Raw genomic sequence first — 21,687 nt, 5'->3', positions numbered from 1 at the left:
AGGAAAATAATAACTATACTAAGTTATTTTTCTGCATTTTCCTTAAAATGGTCTAAAAATAAAATATACAAATTATAATAAAATTAATATCCAAGTATTACAGTGTGTGCTGAGCATGTATGAAGCCTTGGAAACAGTGCCTGGTACTGAAATAAAATCGTACAAACCAAATACCAACTGCTAAGAAGGCATGGCAGCTGTGTCACTGGTGGCAGTTTTTCCTCTATGGTACAAGATAATTCTTCAAGTGATGACATCTTAGATTTAATGAAATAAATTAATTGTTCTATATCATCAATAACAAATACTCTAAGCCAGATTTTCATATATTCTCTATTTTATTTTTTTTTAGAACACTGGGGGAAAATTTCAAGCAGCCTTTTTAAAGGTCTGTTTTATTTTTCTTGTGATATTATACCTACAACCTCGTTCCTTTTAAAATGTGCTTTGTATTCGTGTGTGTGCATGCGGTGCCTATGCCAGTAGTTAGGGTTGAGTGTCTGTCTCATTCTACTTTATTCACTGAGACGAGAGTCCTCAGAACTCAGCAAGCACTTAACTCCCCACAGCTCTGTTCTATAAAAGCATTTTGGGAATAAAGACTTCATTGGATTTGTAAATTATGAATATTCTAGGTGTCTTTGTACTTTTGAATGAAGCTGGGAGACACAAGGTTTAATGTAAGTGTGATTAATCCAGTCAGGAGGCTCAGCTTATGATGTGGGCCAGAGTCAAGAGCAGTGAACTAAGGTGTACTTAACAAGGAGGAGAGAGAAAAACAAAGCAAAAGAATCAAACCTTCCACATATTTTAAAAACCTGTTTATTTTAAAAATACATTTTAAAGGTTTGACAAAAAGGTTTAAAAAAAAATCATTCCAGTCTTCAATCATCACTTACCACAGTCAAAAGACAACCAAGGCTTATATGTGAGTAAAAGAGAGATGGTTAGAAGTCACAGTATTTTACCAGTTACACTGCTAAAAACAGTTCTCCAGGCTGGCCAATTGAACCGTGTTCTTTCTGGTACTTTACAGACCAAGTGAAGTGATTCTTAGTGGAAGCACAAATGTACAGAGAAAGCATAGAGCCTTGCAGATAAAGAACAAACTTAAAATACAGTTAAATAACTACTGACTTTGTCTTTTTAAAAAAAATTTTACAAAATTTAAATACAATTTTTTAAAAATTTATAAGAATGAGCCGGGCGGTGGTGGCGCACGCCTTTAATCCCAGCACTTGGGAGGCAGAGGCAGGTGGATTTCTGAGTTCTAGGCCAGCCTGGTCTACAGAGTGAGTTCTAGGACAGCCAGGGCTACACAGAGAAACCCTGTCTCGAAAAACCAAAAAAAAAGAAATCTAAGAATGTACATGTGTCTGTGAGTACCACTGCCCAATACAGCCAGAAAATGGCATAAGATGCCCTGCAACTGAAGTTATAGGGGTTGTAAGCCACCTGATATGGATACTGGGGACCAAATTTGGGTCCTCAGCAAGAACATCCAGCACTCTCCTCAGTGAGCCATCTCTTCAGTGCCAGTGACCAACTGTATTTAAAGGCAGGGTCTCTATATGCTGCCCAGGCTGGTCTTGATCTTATGGGCTATACTGATCCACCTGTATCAACCTGTTAAGTAGCTGGCATCACAAGTAAATACCACAGCTCCTGGCTCTAATTTTTTTGAGTAGAAACATGGGAACAAGGAACAAAGCTGGTCCTGGTGTGTGGTACCTTCACATGCTAGCAGCATGCTGGTCAGGCCACCAAAAACCCAAAGAAGCTAGAGGCTGGCTGGCTTTGTGCCTGTGGCTGTCATTCATCACTCAAATCCAACCATCTTCAATGTGGCCAGAGGATGCAGAACACAACTCAAATTCTGTGAGTAACCCTCTGGACAATTTCAAGTTCAAAGCCTTGGGTTAAATGGTCTGGAGCTTTGTAACTATCAGCACTCGCACCATCTGATCAAAGGAACTACAGATGCAGAGCCCCCTTTTGTCAGGACTCCAGTCCAAACTCGAGATGGGTTGAGTAGACACAGTCACGTTCTGCAGAAGGCTGATGGAGCCTGCGACTCCCATCTCTAAGCCCTCTGAATCTTTCTTTGACCGACGAGTAGGGTATTCACTAAAAAACAAGAGAGAGTGTAAGAGGGAAAGCCTGGCATTCACTGACTTTTTATTTCTCAGCTGATTACTGAAGCAGCACTTAGGACTTTCCAATATTGACCTTACATGAGTAAAGACAGAATTTCACCCTCAGCCCTAGTCCAACAGACCTCAGGCAATGGTGACTTTTCCTGCAAACTTCTACACAGCACCTCTGTTCAGCATCTGCCTGTGCTTCTTCTTCTTCTTCTTCTTTTTTTTTTCCTTTTTTAAAAATATGAATGCTATAGGTTGGTCTGATTTGGGGCTCTCCATAATCTTTTGTTGTAATTCTTTCCTAAATTTGGATGGCTAGACACCATGGGTAATGAGTGTACAACAGAAAAGGCTGTAAGTAACATTTACAAAACGTCATTTAACATATACACAAGAGAACTGGTACCATTCTCCAACCCAGAGTCCACCATTCAGACCTGGCCTGAGGACCTTCTTTGTACTATCACTGTGGGAGTGTCACTGGGGAGACATTTTAAAAACTACTGCTTTCACCAAAGAGAAAGCAATGCTAAGAACATCTGATTTTTTTTTCAGCTAAAAGTATAAAAATTTCAGCCAATAAGAGGGAAAGTTCAGCAACTAAATAATACCTGATATAGATCTGAAAGATAAGAAAAAAGAAACAATCTTCTCTCAGACATGGTTTAAGGCTCTAAGGAATACCTCTTCACAAGGCCCTTTAGAACCCACTGCTCATCAATTATGACATTTTGTGAATGCAAAAACCCTGAAACCAACCAACCAACAAAACATAAGCCAGACCCAGAGGCTAAGAGGCACAAAGCAATCAGACACAGTAGAAATGGAGGAGAAACCAGAGGTAGAAAACACATTCTCTTCCTTTTAGAGCCAACAAACCATTTTACTTAAAAGAAATAAAATGTCTGTCTGTCTGTCTGTCTGTCTGTCTGTCTGTCTGTCTCTGTGTCTCTCTGTCTGTCTCTTCCCCTCCCCGTGGTGGTACACATCTGATACTTTACTCACATCTGTTAGCGAAGTTACTAGTTACTTAGTATTAAAACATAAAGGCCATGTATGTTTGTGCACATCTTTAATCCCAGCACTCAGGAAGTAGAGGCTCCACCTCTACCCTGAGGCCAGTCTTGTTTGTAAAGCTGCTGCTGGCCAGTCAAGGCTAGATAGTGAGACCTCATCTCAAAAAAAAAAAAAAAAAAAAAAAAAAAAAAAAACACAGAACAATAACAACAAAACATAAGTGATTGCTTCTACCTATGCAAGAGTTTTTGTTTGTGTGTTTTTAAGGTCTGAGAACTCATCAGCATCCTCTCTCGAAAGGGGAGGCATCCTGTGAATGCTGACACCCGGACTGTATTCTCAGGGCAGAGCCATAAGCACAATTGAAGCTCAAGTGCGTTTTATTTCAGCCACTCCTCTTTGCTGGCACAGGAAGCTTCCCAGCAAAGCTCCAAAGCAGCATTTACAAAGTCCACAAGTCACCTGCTGTGATAATGCTTGATGCTCACCCTAAGGTGACCTCCAGGAGTGGAGCTGACCCCTCCCTGGATAAAGCCCATATGTGGAAAATTGGTACTTGCTTCCTTTAGCAGTCTCAAGAATTGGGGAATCTACTTTTGGTTGTGAGCCTAGCCTTTAATGGCTGAACCATCTCTCCAGCCCATGGCCAGAAGCTGGAAAGAACACAGATGTCCTTCAACAGAGGAATGGATACAGAAAATGTGGTACATTTACACAATGGAGTACTACTCAGCTATTAAAAACAATGAATTCATGAAATCCTTAGGCAAATGGATAGAACTAGAAAATATCATCCTTAGTGAAGTAACATAGTCACAAAAGAATACACATGGTAAGTACTCACTGATAAGTGGATATTAAGAAAAAAGCTCGGAATACCCATGACACAACTTACAGACCATATGAAGGTCAAGAAAAAGGAAAACCAAAGTGTGGATGCTTCAGTCTTAATTAGAAAGGGGAACAAAATAATCATGGGAATTAGAGGGTGGGACATGGGAGGAAGAAAGGAGGGGGAGAGGAAAAGGGGGGGGGCAGGATCAGATGTGTGAGGAGTTGGGGGAGGTGTAGAGAGGACCAGGAAATTGAACAGAGGTGTGTAGCAATGGGGATGGGGAAACTAGGGGTAGAGAGTCCCAGATGCCAGGAAAGCAGGAGGCTCCCAGGACCTAGTGGGGATTGCATTAGCTGAAATCCTCAACAAAGGGAAGAGAGAACCTGTAGAAGCCATATCCAGAGGTTAGGAATGGCCCTAGGCTGAGGGATGGGGACACCCACCCTTCTCAAAATTTTAACCCAGAATTGCTCCCGTCTAAAGAAAATACAGGAATAAAGAGTGGAGCAGAGACTGAAGGAAAAAGGCCATCCAGAGACTGCCCCACCTGAGGATTCATCCCATATGCAGCCACCAAACTCAGACACTATTGTGGATGCCAAAAAGTGCTTGCTGACAGGACCCTGATATGGCTGTCTCCTGAGAGGCTCTGCCAGAGCCTGACAAATACAGATGTGGATGCTTGCAGCTAACCATAGGACTGAGCACGGGGTCCCCAGTGGAGGAGTTAGGAAAAGGACTAAAAGAGCTGATGGGGTTTTCAACCCATAGGAAGAACAACAATATCAGCCAACCAGACCCCCTAGAGCTCCCAGGGACTAAACTACCAACCAAAGAGTACACATGGAAGGACCCATGGCTCCAGCTGCATATGTAGCAGAGGATAGCCTTGTTGGGCATCAAAGGCATGTCCTGTGAAGGCTCAATGCCCCAGCAGAGGTGGGGCAGGAGTAAGTGGGTAAGGGGGGGGGGAGCATCCTCATGGAGGCGGGAGTGGGGGGAGGTGGGATGGAGGGTTTTCAGAGGGGAAACAGAGAAAGGGGATAACATTTGGAATGTAAATAAATAAAATAACCAATAAAAAATTAAAAAAAGAATTAAAGAATCAAAGAACAGGCACAGCTTAGCCAAGGAGCCCGTAAAACTGCAGTGAGACTGGGTCAGAACCATGAAAGAATAAAGGGCAAAGGTTGCAGGATCAAATGATCTATGTACCCAACCGCCTCCTAGAACACCTAAAACATTTCTACTGCTCCTGCTAACAGCACAATTTACAATGAGACAAGGCTGGATGGAGTGTATTAAAATGTTGTTTCAATCAAAGGCAATCACAAGTTTGTCAGTCAACAGCTCCAGCTCTCTAACAAGAACTATGTGACTGCAGCCCTGGTTCAGCTTTTAAAAGGAGCTCAGGTAAGGGTTTGTAAACTTATAACCCCAAGCCATACTGTAAATGCTGTTGTTTGGTTTTGTATACAAGTAACCAACTTTAATTTTAACATATCCTTCAATTGTAAGCTTGTCATTTTTTGAATAATGCTTAAAGTTTTATGGTTGTTGTTGTGGTGGTGGTTGCTAATAAAGTTTTCAAACATTCAATTTGTTTAAAACCTGCTGAACTGAACCTAGCAGCACTTCAGTGTCCCCAGGAAACATGGACCACGGCACATGGTTACAGCTTCCACAGTAACTCATCCTGCCTAGGTGTACAGGAAGGAGTCAGGGGTGGTGAGGCTTCATCTGGAGGCCAACCAGAAGCCTCAGGCTACTTTAGTTCTACCACAATGAACTTAGCAAACTCATTACCCAGACCTCAGCATTCTGACCCTCTCCCCAACTCCAGAGGCAATGTTCTAACGACTAGAACATAGTATTAAACTAAAGTCTTAGATCAAATCAAAAAACAGCTAGGAAAAGCTATCCCCCTTCTTCCCCTCTATCCCTTGATCCCTCCTATTTTTATTTATTGTTTATTTTTTGAGACAGGGTCATATCCTGCAGCCTAGGCTCACCTGGAACTTATTATGCAGTCCATGCTAGCTTCAAATAAACGCAATCCTCTTGGCCCCATTTTCTCTGTGCTGGTATTAATGGTGTGAACATGCCCATCTAGAATTTCAAATTTATGCGGGGCGGGATGGGGTGGAAAATCCCAAATGTTTCTAACTAGTTCTCATATAGTGAGACCTAACTATGACAAATACATTATTGACAGATAAGGGCAAATTTTCATTAAATATAAAATCAGTAAAAAGAATATTTTGAAAACTAGTTATATAACACCCAGAAAGTAAACATCCCAGCAAAATGAATTAATCAAATATTAAAGAAAAAAAGAAAAATTCATCAACTCCTACTTTACACCCACAAATAACTTAAAAAGACTTACTACTTCCAGAGGTGAAGACTCCCAGTGCCTCCCGTTGTCAGAAAGAGCTCCCTGTTTTGAGGCAGGTGCCGGACTTGCCATACGGTGGATTTATGGGCCTAGTCAGACAATACGTAATGGTTAAATACTACATGGAAGCCGTGAAGAGTAGACTCTAAACAAAGAACTGTAACCGCCTTTTCTTCAGCTGTTACTAAAGCACATTTTATTGCTGCTTTAATTTTAGCACGCAGTTTTGCTGAGGAGTATAGTCTGGGTTGGCAGGAGGGCCTGTTGGAGCCTTTCTGACAGACTCAAAATGTTTTATCAAATTAGCAGGTACTACGGCCTACCTTTGTAAGTGTCTTGCACTCTTTCCTTGTGTGTTCTCACTGTAGCATGCTATGGGAGTCTTTCTTCTCATTCTGTTTGCTATTCTTCAGGCTCCTTACACATGTCTGGGCATCCCTTTTCTAGACTCAGAAAACTGCCTATGATTTCAGTGAAAATGTGCTTTTGGTATAGTTTTACTTTCTTCTACTCCCATAATCCTTAATTCCATGACTGGGTTTTTTTCACGGTGTCGAAGAGTGCCCTTATATTATATATGTGAACCTTAGACTTAAAAGACCCTAAAGACTCTATCAGAAAATTACTAAACTTAATAAATACTTCCAGCAAAGTATCAGGATATAAAATCAACACACAAAATCCAGCGTCTTTTTAATTTCTAATAACGGTTTTGCTAAAAAAAAAAAAAAAAAAACCCAAAAACCAAAACCCCCAACTGAGTGGTGGTGGTGCATACCTTTAATCCCAGCATCTGGGAGTTAGAGAAAGGCTGATCTCTGAGTTTGGGGCCAGCCTAGTTTACAGAGTTCCAGGACAGCTCGAATGAAATTCCCCACCATGAAGGGTAGCAAGAATTGAAAGAAATCCCATAGCATCAGCAGCAGGGAAGGGAAGGGAAAGGAAGGGATGTAACCTGTATATTTGAATCGTATGGACACTAACCCGTAGCTGCTCTCTTTTTCATGTTTGGGAAAGAGGGTCACACTCCTTGCCTGTCTCTTGTAAGACAGGATATTTCAACATGAATTTTTTTATAGCTACTTTATTCAAGTTATGTTCTCTTTTTTGTGAGTTATTTTGTTTGTTTGTTTTTCTTTCCTTACCTATTTTTCTAATCATACAAACCAAAAATCTTCCCCACTAAAGCTATCTTGAGTAGAGGCCAAAGTATAAGCAAACAGAACATTCTTTCATCTATCACTTTCCAATCCACTGTTTTAAAAGAAGTTCACTTACTACAGTAAATGTTAATATAAAATAAAATGGGATAAAATGATACAGTGAAAATGTTATTTCTGGAAAGTACGTTGTTAGTTATTAACAGAAATAATATTTATTTATTAGAAAACACCAGGCTAGAATTTTAGAATTTCCTGATCAAATTCTTGGCATCAGCAAGGTTTTTTGTTTGGTTTTGTTTTTGTTTTTTAACAATAAAATAAGATTCCAGGCTAACCAAGATAGTTATAATAGTCAGGAATTATAAAGCTGGCAACTCTTGGAAAAGTAATATACACAAAAACACTTAGGATCCCACACGAGGAAGACAGAGGAAGCCTGGAGACACATTCTATGTACTATCTAAAACAAACATAACCCCTCTCCATAGAAAGAGAGTCCTTCATGTTTACCTTTTCTGTAACAGAAGCAAAGCCTTTGGTAGGATGCTGTGTTCTCATGTCGAAGACATGGAACTTCCCTTCCAGAGATGTAGCTACTAACTTATTCATACTTATGTCCTTTCTGTCAAACTCCAAGCTGCATACCTAAAAGCAGAGAGCATCTGTTATTGATAGGCTGTAATTCTCTTTACTTTTAAATAATGTGTATGGGTTTATGGGTTTTATGTGCTTTCATATATGAACATCAGGTGTGCACTTGATGCGCAGGGGACCAGACAAGGGAGTCATATTCCCTAGAACTGGAGTTATGCTAGGAATCAAACCCCTGGTCCTCTGAAAGAGCATTCAATGCTCTTAACCACTGAGCTGTCTCTCCAGCCTTTGTTGGCTCTTTTAAGTTATAGGAATGGGAGAAGAGCATGGAGAACTGCTTGAATAATCATTAAAACTTTTGAACTAATTTGATCAACAAAACCATCTTGGGTTACCATGCTCAGTAGAAGGTCATGACCCAATGCTTTCATAATTTAGCACTGCCTTCAGAAATCAGGAAGGAACAAACCTCAGAACCAAAAGTCCAAAGATATTTGGTAAAAGTTTTCCTATTCCAGCAGGAAAAGGCCTTATTTACTCAATGCGATATCATCTGTGTGGTCCTCGGATGGACTGGAGGCTCCACGAACTCCGTACAAACCACATCTGAATACATGCTTACTTTCTTATACTGTGGTTGTAAGTTTAGCCTTTAATGGCTGAGCTCTCCCTCTAGCCTATGAGTTTACTATTTTAAAAAAGGATGCATGGTCACCATTAGATTCAAGATGCTTTGGCCCTAAATGGTTAACTTTTGGTAGAAGACTGGAAGCCGTGGGTTTAGAAGGAACCTGAGACCTCTGTTGTGTGTGGTGGTGGAGAGCAGCACAAACATGCTCAACGAAGTTGGGAGAGGGGACACAAATGCACATTACCCCATTTTTAATGTTTGTCTCCCACCGCAGTGACATGTTTCTGAGATCAAACAGCTTGATGTCCCCATTGTCATAGCCAGCACAGACAACACGTTCTTCTTGATTATAAGCATTGCCTGAAAATCAAGATACATTTCAGGTCTTCATAAACCCAAGGTAAAGGCTGCTAGGAAAAATAATCTAATTTTAAAAAATTATACTGGGGATAACCCCAGCCATCAGTCCTACCAGGAGATGAGGAGTACCAACTTTTTTCTTTTTTTTTTTTAATGCTTACTAGAAACTGTATGACAAAAGTCTACTTGAAATTATTTAATGGATTCTAAACAGAAAGGAAATGTTCTCTCAGGCTCAGATATGGCTTAGGACTTCTTTGGCAAGTACGAAACTCTATAATCCAGAATAACACCTGCAAAGACAGACCATGTACAATTCACATTTAATAGGACCTGAGAAGAGAAATATGCTGTGATATTAGCTGCTACTCTGACTGCTAATGCTATAGGTTGAATAAATAGACTGATTGTTTCAATAATAATTAATATAGAAATTAGGGAAATAGGAGTCCCTTATGAAAGGAAATGGGCTAGCAAGTTTTTAAATTTATGTCGAAACCCTAGAATTACAGCTCCGGCTCACAATGGAATTCCTATGCTTAAATTTATAGATGATTGGGTGGTAGGGATAAAAATGTGTGGTAGAAGTCTTAGTAAGTTTGTAGATCCAACAAATATAATTAAGGACACAATTATTAAAGCTCAGGTTTGTTCTTTTGGTCTGTGGATTAGCATTATTTGTTTAATAATAAGTTTAATTAGTCAATGTTGGAATGAATGGAGACAGTTGCTAATTATGCGTTCTGAGGATGGAAATAGAATTGATGGAAATATAATAATAGTTACATTATTCCTTGGCAGTGACAATATATGAATGCAAATACGTTTTAAAATTATTTTGCAGAATATTTTTCTGGTTATTCCACCTTTGTAAGGAGTTGGAATGCATTTTTAGTGGTGCAGATTTTTAGTGGTGTACCTGAAGTTTAGAATGTGATGTTAATTTCAGCATGCTTAGCTCCAGGATGGTTTTCCTGCATAGCTCTTACTGAATGAGAAATGTGAGGGAAGAAGGTGGTCCTATTAGTGTGTGACATTACCTGGGATACCTGACTCCAATGTCTTCATTCTCAACTGCCTCCAACTTCCTCCTCACCAACTCCAGGCTTGCATTTCTACTGTGAGCTCTTGATGGTACCAGTATCTTGCCCTTCTAGGTCTCAAGTTGACCTCAGCTTAACAATGCCCCACTGCTTGTGGAACTTTTCAGTGAACAACATCTTTCCCTCCATGATCAGTCTCATGATCATCTTGGGCAGAATTCTTTACTTTGTTCTCCATTTGATGTAGACAAAATTATAAATACTATTTATTCTGTATCTGTGTTATGAATCATTTTCATTGCCTGGAACCCTGCCTAAAACTTCTCAACTCATCACAATTAGGCCTTCCTTCCCCACCCCCACTACTGAGCACCAATAACATCCTGACAGCACAGACTGTCCAAGGCAGACCACTACCTCCAGGCCCCACAAACAACCGTGGCTAGAGTCATCTCTGTGGCCAGTTGCTCCACCATCTCCCTCGAGGGCACTCTGGAGTTATTCCCTATGTTGCAAAGTTTTCCCAATTTCAGAGACAGAAATCCTCAGAATCCTTGTTCTGAGATCAAATCAATCTTCCTCTGTGTCTCTCTGTATGACAGATGCCTCTTGCCATGTTTTATTGCTTATGTTTTATACTGTAAGTAAAGCAGATGTCAGCCTTTCTTCACTAAACCATGCTTCAGGACTCCATGAGGACCCAGGTTCACAGCTGCATGTTCACAGTATAGTAACTTAAAAAAAAAAAAAAAATCCCAAGCCGGGCACGGAGGTGCACATCTGCAGTTCCAGTGCCTCAGAAGGCTGAGGCAGCAGTATTACTTGAACCTAGGAGTTTGAGGCCAGCCTGAGCACATAGCAAGATCTCATTTCAAAACAATAAAACAAACAAACAAATCACAAAAGCCAGGTGTGGTGCACATGCCATAATCCTAGCACTTGAATGGCAGAGGCAGGAAGATCTTGGCCAGTTTGAGGCCAGCCTTATCAAAGAGAAAACACAGGCTTAAAACTAAGTAGGGAGTTGCATCCAGCGGTACATTCCTGTAATTGTAGCTACTTGGGGAGGTGTGGCTAGCCTGGGCTTTGGTCTGCATCGTTTATAGTCAAAGATAAGCAGTAACACTGACAAGATCAGTATGCATTGTAAGTATATTAATACAGGGTCGCAATTATCAGATTTGTAAGAAATAATTATGTAATGGTACAACCACTTTCTAGAGAATAAACACTATGTAAAATGCAATGTGAGATTTTTGTTACATTTGCATTTGATGCTTCACTTAGGCCTATTAATGACATTTGTTACTAAACTAGGTCAATATTATTAATTAAACAAAAAACTATTATAATAATAGTAAATATTTTCAACACTCAGTAATCTATGCTCATTCTAAGAGCTTTAGTGACATCACTTCATTGGCTCCTCAACACTATTAAGCAAATTCTATTAGCAACACTGTACATACAGTAACTTCCCCAAGCCACACAATAAATAGCACAGTGAAGATGCAAACCCTAGCCTGAGACTGACATTAAGACTATGATACCTGCCCGCACAAATCTCAGAACAGTCTACAGAACAGGCTATCAGAGACTACCTATAATTTCCTGAACCATGATGAATCTGAAATGCAGTAACTTGTTGGTAACTTACCAAATGCCACTGTCCAACAGTCTCTCTTGTTTTCTCCTTGTGCAGGTTCCATATTCGCTACAGGATCCCCTTTTTGCCTTGGGTCCCACACCTTTACAGTTCCTGTCATGCATAAAAGGGAGCTGGCAAAATTCATAGCGACTGATCCCACTGCCTGTTTCCATTCTCTTTACACAGTTATGTGTACACTCGACAATAAGTGTTATAACAGCTGAAAACTATTCATGTTTTTCTGACTTCAAAGTGGTTAAGTTGTACTTGATACCAGACATAACTCCATGTTAGTATTACAAATGATTCCTAAATTAATAGGTACACAGAGAAAACCCGAAAAGCATTCCTAGACTATCTGTAAGTTATGGTTGACATGTCAAAGACAAGTGCACAACTCAAAATATGCCTTATTGTCTGGGTTAGCGCAATACATACAAACACATTTAGAATAGCGGGGGTATCAATTTAACTTTGTTTTTCTTACTACATATATAATCCTTGGTTCTTTTCTTATACAGAAGAATGAGTGTTGTCACTACATTTTTATATGGGATTTTAAAACGTCATTTCAACTGCTAGGGAGGCAGCTCATGGCAGAATGATCAGCATGCATGAGATCCTGTTTCACTTGTTGACACAGAAGAAACAACCCCACCTGTTTTAAATATAATTAAGCTTAATTTTCCTGCATAAGTTAATGAGGAGGGAATATTAATAAAATTAGCTTAAATTAAGTTTCAACCCTCTTATATCAACTCATATTGTAGGATTACTAACTAGTGTGTAGTTAGTAAGCTAGTTAGTAACTAGTGTCACAGCCTACAATCAACATGACTGCATGTAATGAGATGGCTAAAAGGCCTACATCTGAGCAAGAACAGGGAAGGGAAAAATTATCCCTGAAAGATACCAGGGATAGAGCTGGTCATCAGAAAGGCTACAATCCTATGTGCAGGGGATTCCTACAAATCTGATAGAGATTACCACCTCAGCTACGGGTTTATACAAGTCATTAAGATCTTAGTAAGTTTTCTACACTTGAATTCGCAAAGAACATAAAGACAATTCAATACCCAGGCATTGACACTAGTGTAAGTGGAAATAGAGGACAGTCTCTAATCTACAAACTTCCAGGAGGAAAAAACAATGCCAGCCTCTTGTAGTCCCTCATCCACTATGGCTGGCCAGGGAAATGGGTACTATGGGTTAGTTAGAAATACATTTTATAAATCAAAAAATATTTCCCAAGGAGTTACATACATAACTACAATCAATTCTTTAACACTTCAAACCACTGTCCTAAGAATACCCAGAAAACACTGAATGGCTATTATAGAAGCATAGTTAATTATGCTGTTATAGCCACATGATAGAATGGTACAGCCCGTGAAAAAGAGTTATGGGAGCAGATGCATGAGCATCTGACGGACTATAAAGTACAATGGATAAGCACAATGGCAGGGGCAGCATAATGAACTGCTCGCCATCTTGTGTCCCATGTGGCTCCCATAAAAAGTAATTCTAATACACCTCTGCTCTCCAGTAAGAAAATGACATCTCATTTTTCTTTTACAGTAACCTTTTGAAAGCAACTAATGCATTCCATGGAGACAATAAAACCACAATGGGCCCATGTAGTCATTCAGGCCGGGTCTGTTGGTCATTGAGGCCAGTGCTGGGGAGCTCATGGATACACCCCAGAACATGTCTTTAGGTACCTGTCAACCTGACATTCTGCTAAGTAGTAACTCTGCTTTTTAGAAAGAGGATGAGAAGCTGCCACACATATCACATCACTGGCTGCTTCAGAAACCTGTGAAGACTTGTAAGCACTTCAAAGTTAGCTCATTGTTAGTTGTTGAAGTCCACACTAAAATATTCAGTGCTGGGTCTCTGCCTGAAAATACACCGAAGCCTGAAATGAATGAGAAATGCACAATACAACTTGTCTGTTACAATGCAGATGCACAAGTGGTACACGCAGAGTCAAGACAACAAGAGGATTCCGTGTGCAGAGCGCATGGTGGCGCACAGAGGGTCCCAGTAAACGTTTGTTCAGTACTTAAAACTGACTCACCATCTCGGCTGCCCGTCACAATTTCAGGGGCTCCTTCCCCAATTCCAAGTCCACCTATACCATCTATGGTATTTATGATTTCTTTGTGGCCCTTTACAGAATACACTGGCGTCTCAGGAGCTTCCAAATTCCTAAGCAAAAAACATAACTACTTAGCACATAGCCTTAAAATCAATTAAACTTAAAATGGATGGAAGACTTAGGTTACTAAGACAGAGACTCTGAAAATGCTAGAGGAAAACACAAGTAAGACCCTGGGTGATAGAAGCACAGTGAGGAATCTCTGAAACAGACTTCACACCACAGGAAATGGACCCATCAAGACAGGAGTGGGTAAGGTTATACACAATGAGATGTTAGTCAGCCATGATGAAAGATGAATTCATGGTATTTGTAAGAAAGCGGACGGAAGTGGGAGTTGTTAGGTTAAGCCAGTAAGCCCAAAAATAAAATAAAAATGGAAAATAAATTTAAAATTATACACGTGTATGTTTGTATATAGGTCATAAAACCTGAAAGATTGGCCAGGGAGGTAAATGCACTTGCTACCAAGCATGACAGCCTGCACTGACTGTCAGATCATACAAAGTGTGAAGTGAAAACAGAGTCTCAGAAGTCGTCTTCTGCTCTCCACTTGTTCATGTCCATGTGCACCCACAGAAGCAGATACAGACACACACAGAGGGACATGCACGCTGAATACAATGTGAAAATAATTTAAACAACAACAAAACAAAACTTAAAAGGGAATCAGAAGGGAGGGAGTGGACACTGGAATAAACACAGTAAGAATGTATCTGGTCTGAGTGTTGGGGAATGCTTTTAACCTCAGCATTCAGGAGGAAGGGCAGAGAGATCTGTGAGTTACAGGCCAGCTTCATCTACATTGTAAGCTCCAGGGCATCCAGGGCTATAAAGAGAGATATTGTCTCAAAACAAACCAACAAACCAACCAAACAACCAAACAACCAAACAAACAAGAGAACCAGCAATCAGGGAGCAGACATACAAGGGCAAACAGTCGGAGAGGGAAATGAGTAAGACCAAAGTGTATTAATACATACATATGCATATATGTGTGTGTGTGTGTGTATAAATACACACATACATCTGAAATAATGAACATCCACTACTCTTTAAACGCTAAAAATAGATTTTCCTAAAAAGTTATTAAAGAGAAATTTGAATTCATTTAACTTTAAATATTAAAAAATAATTCTAAGTAAGATTTATATAAAGGCAGCAGACAATTCTGTGATTTTGTTCATTCAAAGCTGGCCTTTATTGAGTTGTTCAATAGACATTTTCTTAAAAGTCATATCTAGATCTTAAAGTATTAAATACTAACCAAAACTTAAACTGGGAGTTCTGCATGGAAAAAATTAATATCAGTGTATTGCGCTATAAAGCCAATCCTCTTGCTAAAATGGCATTAATTAATTACTAGTCCCCAAATAGCCTTGGGCAGGTTTCAAGTTCTAAACCAAAAAGCTTAGCATCTTTTAAAATCTTTGTCCTTTAACTTTTGAGGTCATAATGTAATTGTATCATCCCCCTCCCTCTCCAACCCTCCCACAGATGGCGCCTTAATCTTTCACATTCGGCCTGTTTGTTCACTGCTATTACATGCATATACATACACATACATATAATGTTATACATACACATTCTTAAACGTAATATAAAGTTTAGGATTTTAAGTGGACTTTGAATGTGACAGAGATATAACACAGTCCTCATGGCTTCAGTTACTTTTGGAAGGAATTAAAATATTTGAAGTAAGTATTTTAAAATCAGAATTCTCTTTTAGAAGACTAATAAGCCTATCAGAGTAAGTACGTATCGCCTTGGAGAACTGTTTAATAACTTTACCATATATGAAGATTTCCATCAAAATCTCCGGTAGCCAAGAATCTCTGCTGCAAAGATGCGGCACCAAATGTTCCACATTTAATAGGCTTAGCCTTTTCAATCTGGACAGAGAGGAGAGAGGATACTTTACTCATGTAAACAGCTATTTATAATCACAACGTTGACAGCTTTGCTGTGGAGGGTTATAAATACATTATACATAAAAGCAGTTAAAACATTTTCTATAAAAATTTTACTCTTTCTTTAGTCAATTTTGTATAATTTAAAAAGCATAACACTGTCAAAAGAAAGGTTTTTATTTTGAGACAGGGTCTTACTATGTAGCCTTGGTTGTCCTTAAACTCTGAGCTCCTAGGTCACTGTCTAAGTGTGGGTAGAGTTTATGTATTTTTATTTCATGTGTATGGGTGTTTTGCCTTCATTTAGGTGCATGCAGTACCCACATAAGCTAGAAGAGGGCATTGGAGCCTCTGGAACTACTGGTTGTCATGTGTGTGCCAGGAATAAAACCCAGGCTTTCTGGAGAGCAGCCAGTGACCTCAGAGCTATCTCTCCAGTTTCTGAGACAAGGGTTCTCACTTTGTTGCCCAAATCAGACATGATTCAAACTGATCTAAAACCCAGAGATCATAGGATTACAAGAGAGGGAAGGAGAGAGATGGGGTGAGGGCAGAAGAGAGAGAGAAAATGGTGTCATTGAAGTTTCCAAATGCTGCCATCTGGAACCCCATGTGGTGGCTCACTTCTGCAGACCCAGAACTCCAGATATGGAAGCAGGTTAGTTGTGAGTTCCAGGTCAGGTAAGGCTACACAATGAATTGTAGGCCACACTAAGTTACACAGAGATCTTTAACCTTCCCTTTCACAATCCCGAAAGCTCTCCCATCTCTGTTGATGTGCAGGTACGGTACGTAATGTGTTAACCTCTCAGCAGAAATGCAAATACAATGAGACATTATTTTCTGAAGGCTACAGGAACAAAGATGTCCATGAGTCTCTTGGAGTCTTGAATCTGGTAGGTGTTCAATGCTCTCTGAATGAGGGCATAAGAAAGCCCCCATTAGCCCTTCAGCACTAAATATTGAAATAGCGAAACCAGCACCACAACACTCTCCCTGTCTTCTGGATTGTATGCGCTGTGTGTCTAAGATGGTGTTTGGTGCCAATTTGCTAAAGATCATGGGAATTGTTTACATATACTGAGCATATGATAACAGGTAGCATCATTCCACATGTTTTTCCAGAAATGAGCATCGTTTTTCTTAACATGTACATTGCTGCAAACTGTTAGGTTCCTCTCCCTCACCTCCCATTTCCCCCTCTCCGCCCCCCCCCGTGTGTGTGTGTGTGTGTGTGTGTGTGTGTGTGTGTGTGTGTGTGTAGAGGCATGCACATCCATGCAGAAGTCAAAAGAGGACTTCAGGTCTCCTAATCTATCACTCTTTCCTTTATTCCTCTGAGACAGGGTTCTCCGTTAAGCTAGTTGACAGCAAACCCCAGGAACCTTCTTGTCTGTCCTCAAGCACATGAGTTAGAGGTGAGTAGTTTTTATATGGCCGCCACAAAGTACAACTCAGTCCTCACACTTACACAACAAGCAGTCCCTTGACCACACCCGCAGTCCCATGGATACCATTTTCAAAATGAGAAGTGATGTCTCTTACATATATCCCAATTGTTAGGCAGATTTCCAGCTCTTTCTACTAAGGGAAGCTGCTTCCAAGACAGTAGGAGAGTCCAAGAAACATTTTATTACACAGTCCTATTCTGCAAGCCTGAGTCAATAGAAACATTAAAAAAAAAAAAAAATCCTAAACCTGAGAAAGTGGGGGCAGAAATCAGTGCAGGAATGAATTAAAGCTAATTTCAGATTTCCCTTTTGGTTTTAACCCTCATTCATATTTTTTTGCAAGATATAGAGTATCTTTTGCAAAATATAGAGTATCATGTTTCCCTCAGGGTTTCTGTTTTATATCAAAGAAGCAGAAACTTAGATATTACTACTTTACTGTTCAACAATCAAACTCAAAACATATTTGGTAAAACCAATTTAAAATGTTAGATTGTGTCACCCGCCTGCAGCCTGACTCCACTTAACTCAGAAAGGCTGGCTCAGTTGTTCATGGACTTCTGAAAGCAGCCATGTTTCCTCTGCTCTCAGACATTCACAGAAACTAGTAACTGAGAAGACACTACAAAAAAAAAAAAAAAAAATCTTGATTTGTACAGCATACAAAAGAACTCTCTTTTTTCTGTGGAAAGAGTAGAATCCAGTGGTTACTTTGGTAGAAAACTAATTGGTTAAAAGTAAAATAACTACTTGGTTAAAATTATTTCACATAAAGTTAGCATATGAAATTGATAAATATTGAGTATGGTCATCATGATGGTTTACTTGACCTAGTTTTTATATTCTTTGCCAGGAGTGTATGTCAGCATGACTAAAGAAGCCATGATCAATAATTGCCATGAGGGCTATTTTTGTTCTGTCTGTGGGCGGGTCTACTGCAGCTTGTCAGTGTTTCCTCCTCCACATCCTGGCACTACTTAATTAACATTAGACGGGTTAGTTAGGCAAATGCTAACAAGCAGTGCCTTCCCTGGCACAAGAGCTAGAACACCATACTAGCTTACCACCAATTTTCAACCAAAATTTCATTTTTCAGGGCTCTCTTTATCACATGGCACCTTTAAATTCATTAGGGAAAAAAAGAGTTGTCTTATATGTCGAATTTTCAGACAAGGATGATGAAATGACACTTGGCTAGACACTGGTCATGTGGCCCAACAAACTGTACAACTAGGAAAGGATGCCCTGCCTTCCATCCATCCATCCTTCCTACTTTTCTTTTTAATTTTTATGTTTATCGGCAGCTTGCCTGCAAAGAGCATCAAAGCCCCTAGAACTGCAGTAACAGACAGTTGTGAGAGCTGCTGTCTAGGTGCTGGGAATCAAACCTGGGTCACTGGGAAGAGAAGCTGGTGTGCTTAACCAGGGAGCCATCTCTCCAGCTCCCTACCCTCCATTTTCATTTGTTTGTTTATTTGTTTTTTGAGATAAGATCTCACTATGTAGCTTTGGCTATTCTGGACCTCACTGTGTAAACCAAGCTGATATCAACCTCACAGAGACCGTCCCGCCTCTGCTGCCTGAGTGCTGGTATTAAAAGTGCATATCAAACTGCCCAGCCTTCTGCCCTCTGTTTCTATCTATTTCTTTAGCAATAAGATAAAGCACAACACGGGGAATAGCTGACCTACTCCTTTTATATGTCATCTTAGGTGCATAGGCTTTGGAGCAAGTCTTGATGTAATTCATCAAACGAGTATGGTACCTAATATTTAGGTAAGTCCTCCACCTGGCCCAATAGTTCTCAACTCTGGTACTCACTAAAATCAACTAGCAGAAGGTCACATTTCCAGGGAGCAAGGCACTGGTATTTTAAACCCTATACACAATCATCATTAGCAACCAAACACAAACTTTGATGCAGTGAGAACCACCGACTATGTATTTAACCCGCATGCTTTTCTACTGAAACCCAAAAAATACAACACTAAGTTCTGGAAGGTGCTTTGTTTCTAATACTTTGCTTAATTTTTAGAAGTAATTGTCCACTGGGTGGTGGTGGCGCATGCCTTTAATCCCAGCACTTGGGAGGCAGAGGCAGGCGGATTTCTGAGTTCAAGGCCAGCCTGGTCTACAGAGTGAGTTCCAGGACAGCCAGGGCTACACAGAGAAACCCTGTCTGAAAAAAAAAAAAAAAAAAAAAAAAGCTCAGGGAACGACTGTCCTCCACATACCTTGCCATGCAAGTTCATGTGTCCTCTACCTGCCCTAACCTCTTTATCAACCCTCAACACCTCGATGTGACTGCTATTTGTTTCAGTCAACCCAAATAGAAAGATTTTAAAAGCTGTAACTATAAAACTGTTACTTAGCCACACCTCAGCACTGTGGCACATGACCTGAATCCCAGCCCACTGGGACACTGGTTTGAGGATTATCGGTTTGAGGCCAGCTGAGTAACAGAAAACACTCATCTCAGGAACAAAGGAAGGAAGGAAAGAAAGAAGGGAGGGAGGGAGGGAGGGAGGGAGGGAGGGAGGGAGGAAGGAAGGAAGGAAGGAAGGAAGGAAGGAAGGAAGGAAGGAAATGCCAATTATCATCATTCTGTAATTGGCTCACTGGTAGCCTATAATTACAAAACCTGTAATACGGTCTTGCATTATCCTCCTAAAAGTCCTTCAGTGGTGTCCTGTTTTCCTTGAAGGAAAAAGGACAAATCTGTTAAACGTCTTAACAGATCTTGAAGTGGTCCCTACTTACCCCCTTTGTATGTATGTATGTATATGTTTTGTTTGCTTGTTTGTTTTGGGGGGGGGTTGTGATTGTTGCAGACAGCATTTCAAACTGAAATTCTCCTGCTTCTACCTCCTGAACGCTGTGATTAAAGGTGTGCAATGCCACTTCCAGCTCATGTTTGTTTTTTTTTTTAAAGATAATAAACTATCTTCTACCACCATCACTGAGCTTTTCTCACATGCTGCTTCTCTTAAGAAACTTCATACTCGACTCTGAATTTGCCTTAGTTTCTACTCATTCTACATCTGTTTTTACTTTCATAAACCTGTTTTTACTTTCATAAAGTTTTTCATTAATAAAAAAAACTCATCTTCATTTACATGTATGCATCCTTGGTCTGTTTGACTGTCTCCCCCAACAGAAAACAAACTCCATGAGATCGTTGGCATTGCAATCCCCATGCCTGGGACTATCAGGCATTGAACTGACACTTCATGAAAGGAAGGGGTATTTACTAGTCTTCACCAACTTCGTTGTAGGTCTCCCGGTAGTGCCTCCTTTGGTTTAGCTTGTATGAAACGTGGGTTTATTGCACATACTTACTAGTTGACTACAACAACTGCAAACAGCCTAAAATGTCCTTGAACGTTGCCATGAAATGTTAAATTCACTTCCCAGAAACCTTGCAATGGACTGCACCGAGGATGGCGAAAGGAAGAGGCTGGCAGTGAACCAAAGTACTAGTTTCCCCGGGGAGATTTTGGGACATCAAAATTTTAAGTTTGAAGTATTTCTTTTCTTTTCTTTTTTTTTTTCTTTTTTTTTTTTTTGGTTTGAGACAGGGTTTCTCTGTGTAGTCCTGGCTGTCCTGGGACTTACTTTGTAGACCAAGCTGGCCTTGAACTCAGAAATCCGCCTGCCTCTGCCTCCCAAGTGCTGGGATTAAAGGCGTGCGCCACCACCTCCCGGCTTTGAAGTATTTCTCAATCTGTAATCTCCTTTTTTGTTTCTGCGGGAGCAAAGCTGTGTCAAAGAGGAATGCAGACCCTAGAACACGCAAACCCAAACAGTCCAGGCCTGCACCCACCTCCCGCAGCAGCTTGAGGTCCCCGCGTTGAATCTCGTACACCTGGATAACGCCGGTGCCCCGGGCGAAGTTGCCCATCGTCACGAATTTGGCACTGCAGGGCACCCATTTGCAGTCGAACACTGTGTAGTTGAGGCCCTTTTGAATATGAACAATAATCTGAGGCTTCTCGAAGGTGGACATAGTGCAGATACAACCAAACGCTAACCTGGCAACCAGACTGCAAACATATCTGGGTCAGTTTCTCCCTCCCTAGCCGCACTCTACCCGGACGCCTTAGCAGGTTGGGCTTGGCTGCCTCCGAAAATGCCTGGTGAACTGCTGACACCGCACCAGATGCTTCTCCACACACGGCACAAGATGATTTACTGCATTTACCACAACGATTTCACATAGATACATCAGAGACTGTGAATGCTTCGGCTGCGAACGCGTGAAGGCACGGAGACATTAGCAATCAGGCATATCCTAGGGCAGCCATTGGGAAACGCGGACCAATCCTGCCTTAG

At 40.5% G+C, this 21,687-nt stretch overlaps 1 protein-coding gene across 1 annotated transcript; it reads right to left on the bottom strand.

Moving 5' to 3' along the window:
• Positions 1-806: 806 nt before the first annotated feature.
• Positions 807-21,454, bottom strand: LOC117701819 (dynein axonemal assembly factor 10). The gene is made up of 8 exons (XM_034493243.2): positions 21,179-21,454; positions 15,786-15,886; positions 13,914-14,044; positions 11,843-11,944; positions 9,027-9,142; positions 8,068-8,202; positions 6,386-6,483; positions 807-2,127 (listed from the first exon to the last, which is right to left on the bottom strand). The coding sequence occupies exons 1-8, from the start codon at positions 21,359-21,361 to the stop codon at positions 1,920-1,922; spliced, it is 1,074 nt and encodes a 357-aa protein (XP_034349134.1). The 5' UTR covers positions 21,362-21,454; the 3' UTR covers positions 807-1,919.
• Positions 21,455-21,687: the final 233 nt, after the last annotated feature.

This window comes from Arvicanthis niloticus, unplaced genomic scaffold, assembly GCF_011762505.2.
Source record: "Arvicanthis niloticus isolate mArvNil1 unplaced genomic scaffold, mArvNil1.pat.X pat_scaffold_257_arrow_ctg1, whole genome shotgun sequence".
Classification (NCBI taxonomy): Eukaryota; Metazoa; Chordata; class Mammalia; order Rodentia; family Muridae; genus Arvicanthis; species Arvicanthis niloticus.
This window is presented reverse-complemented; position numbering and strand designations above follow the sequence as displayed.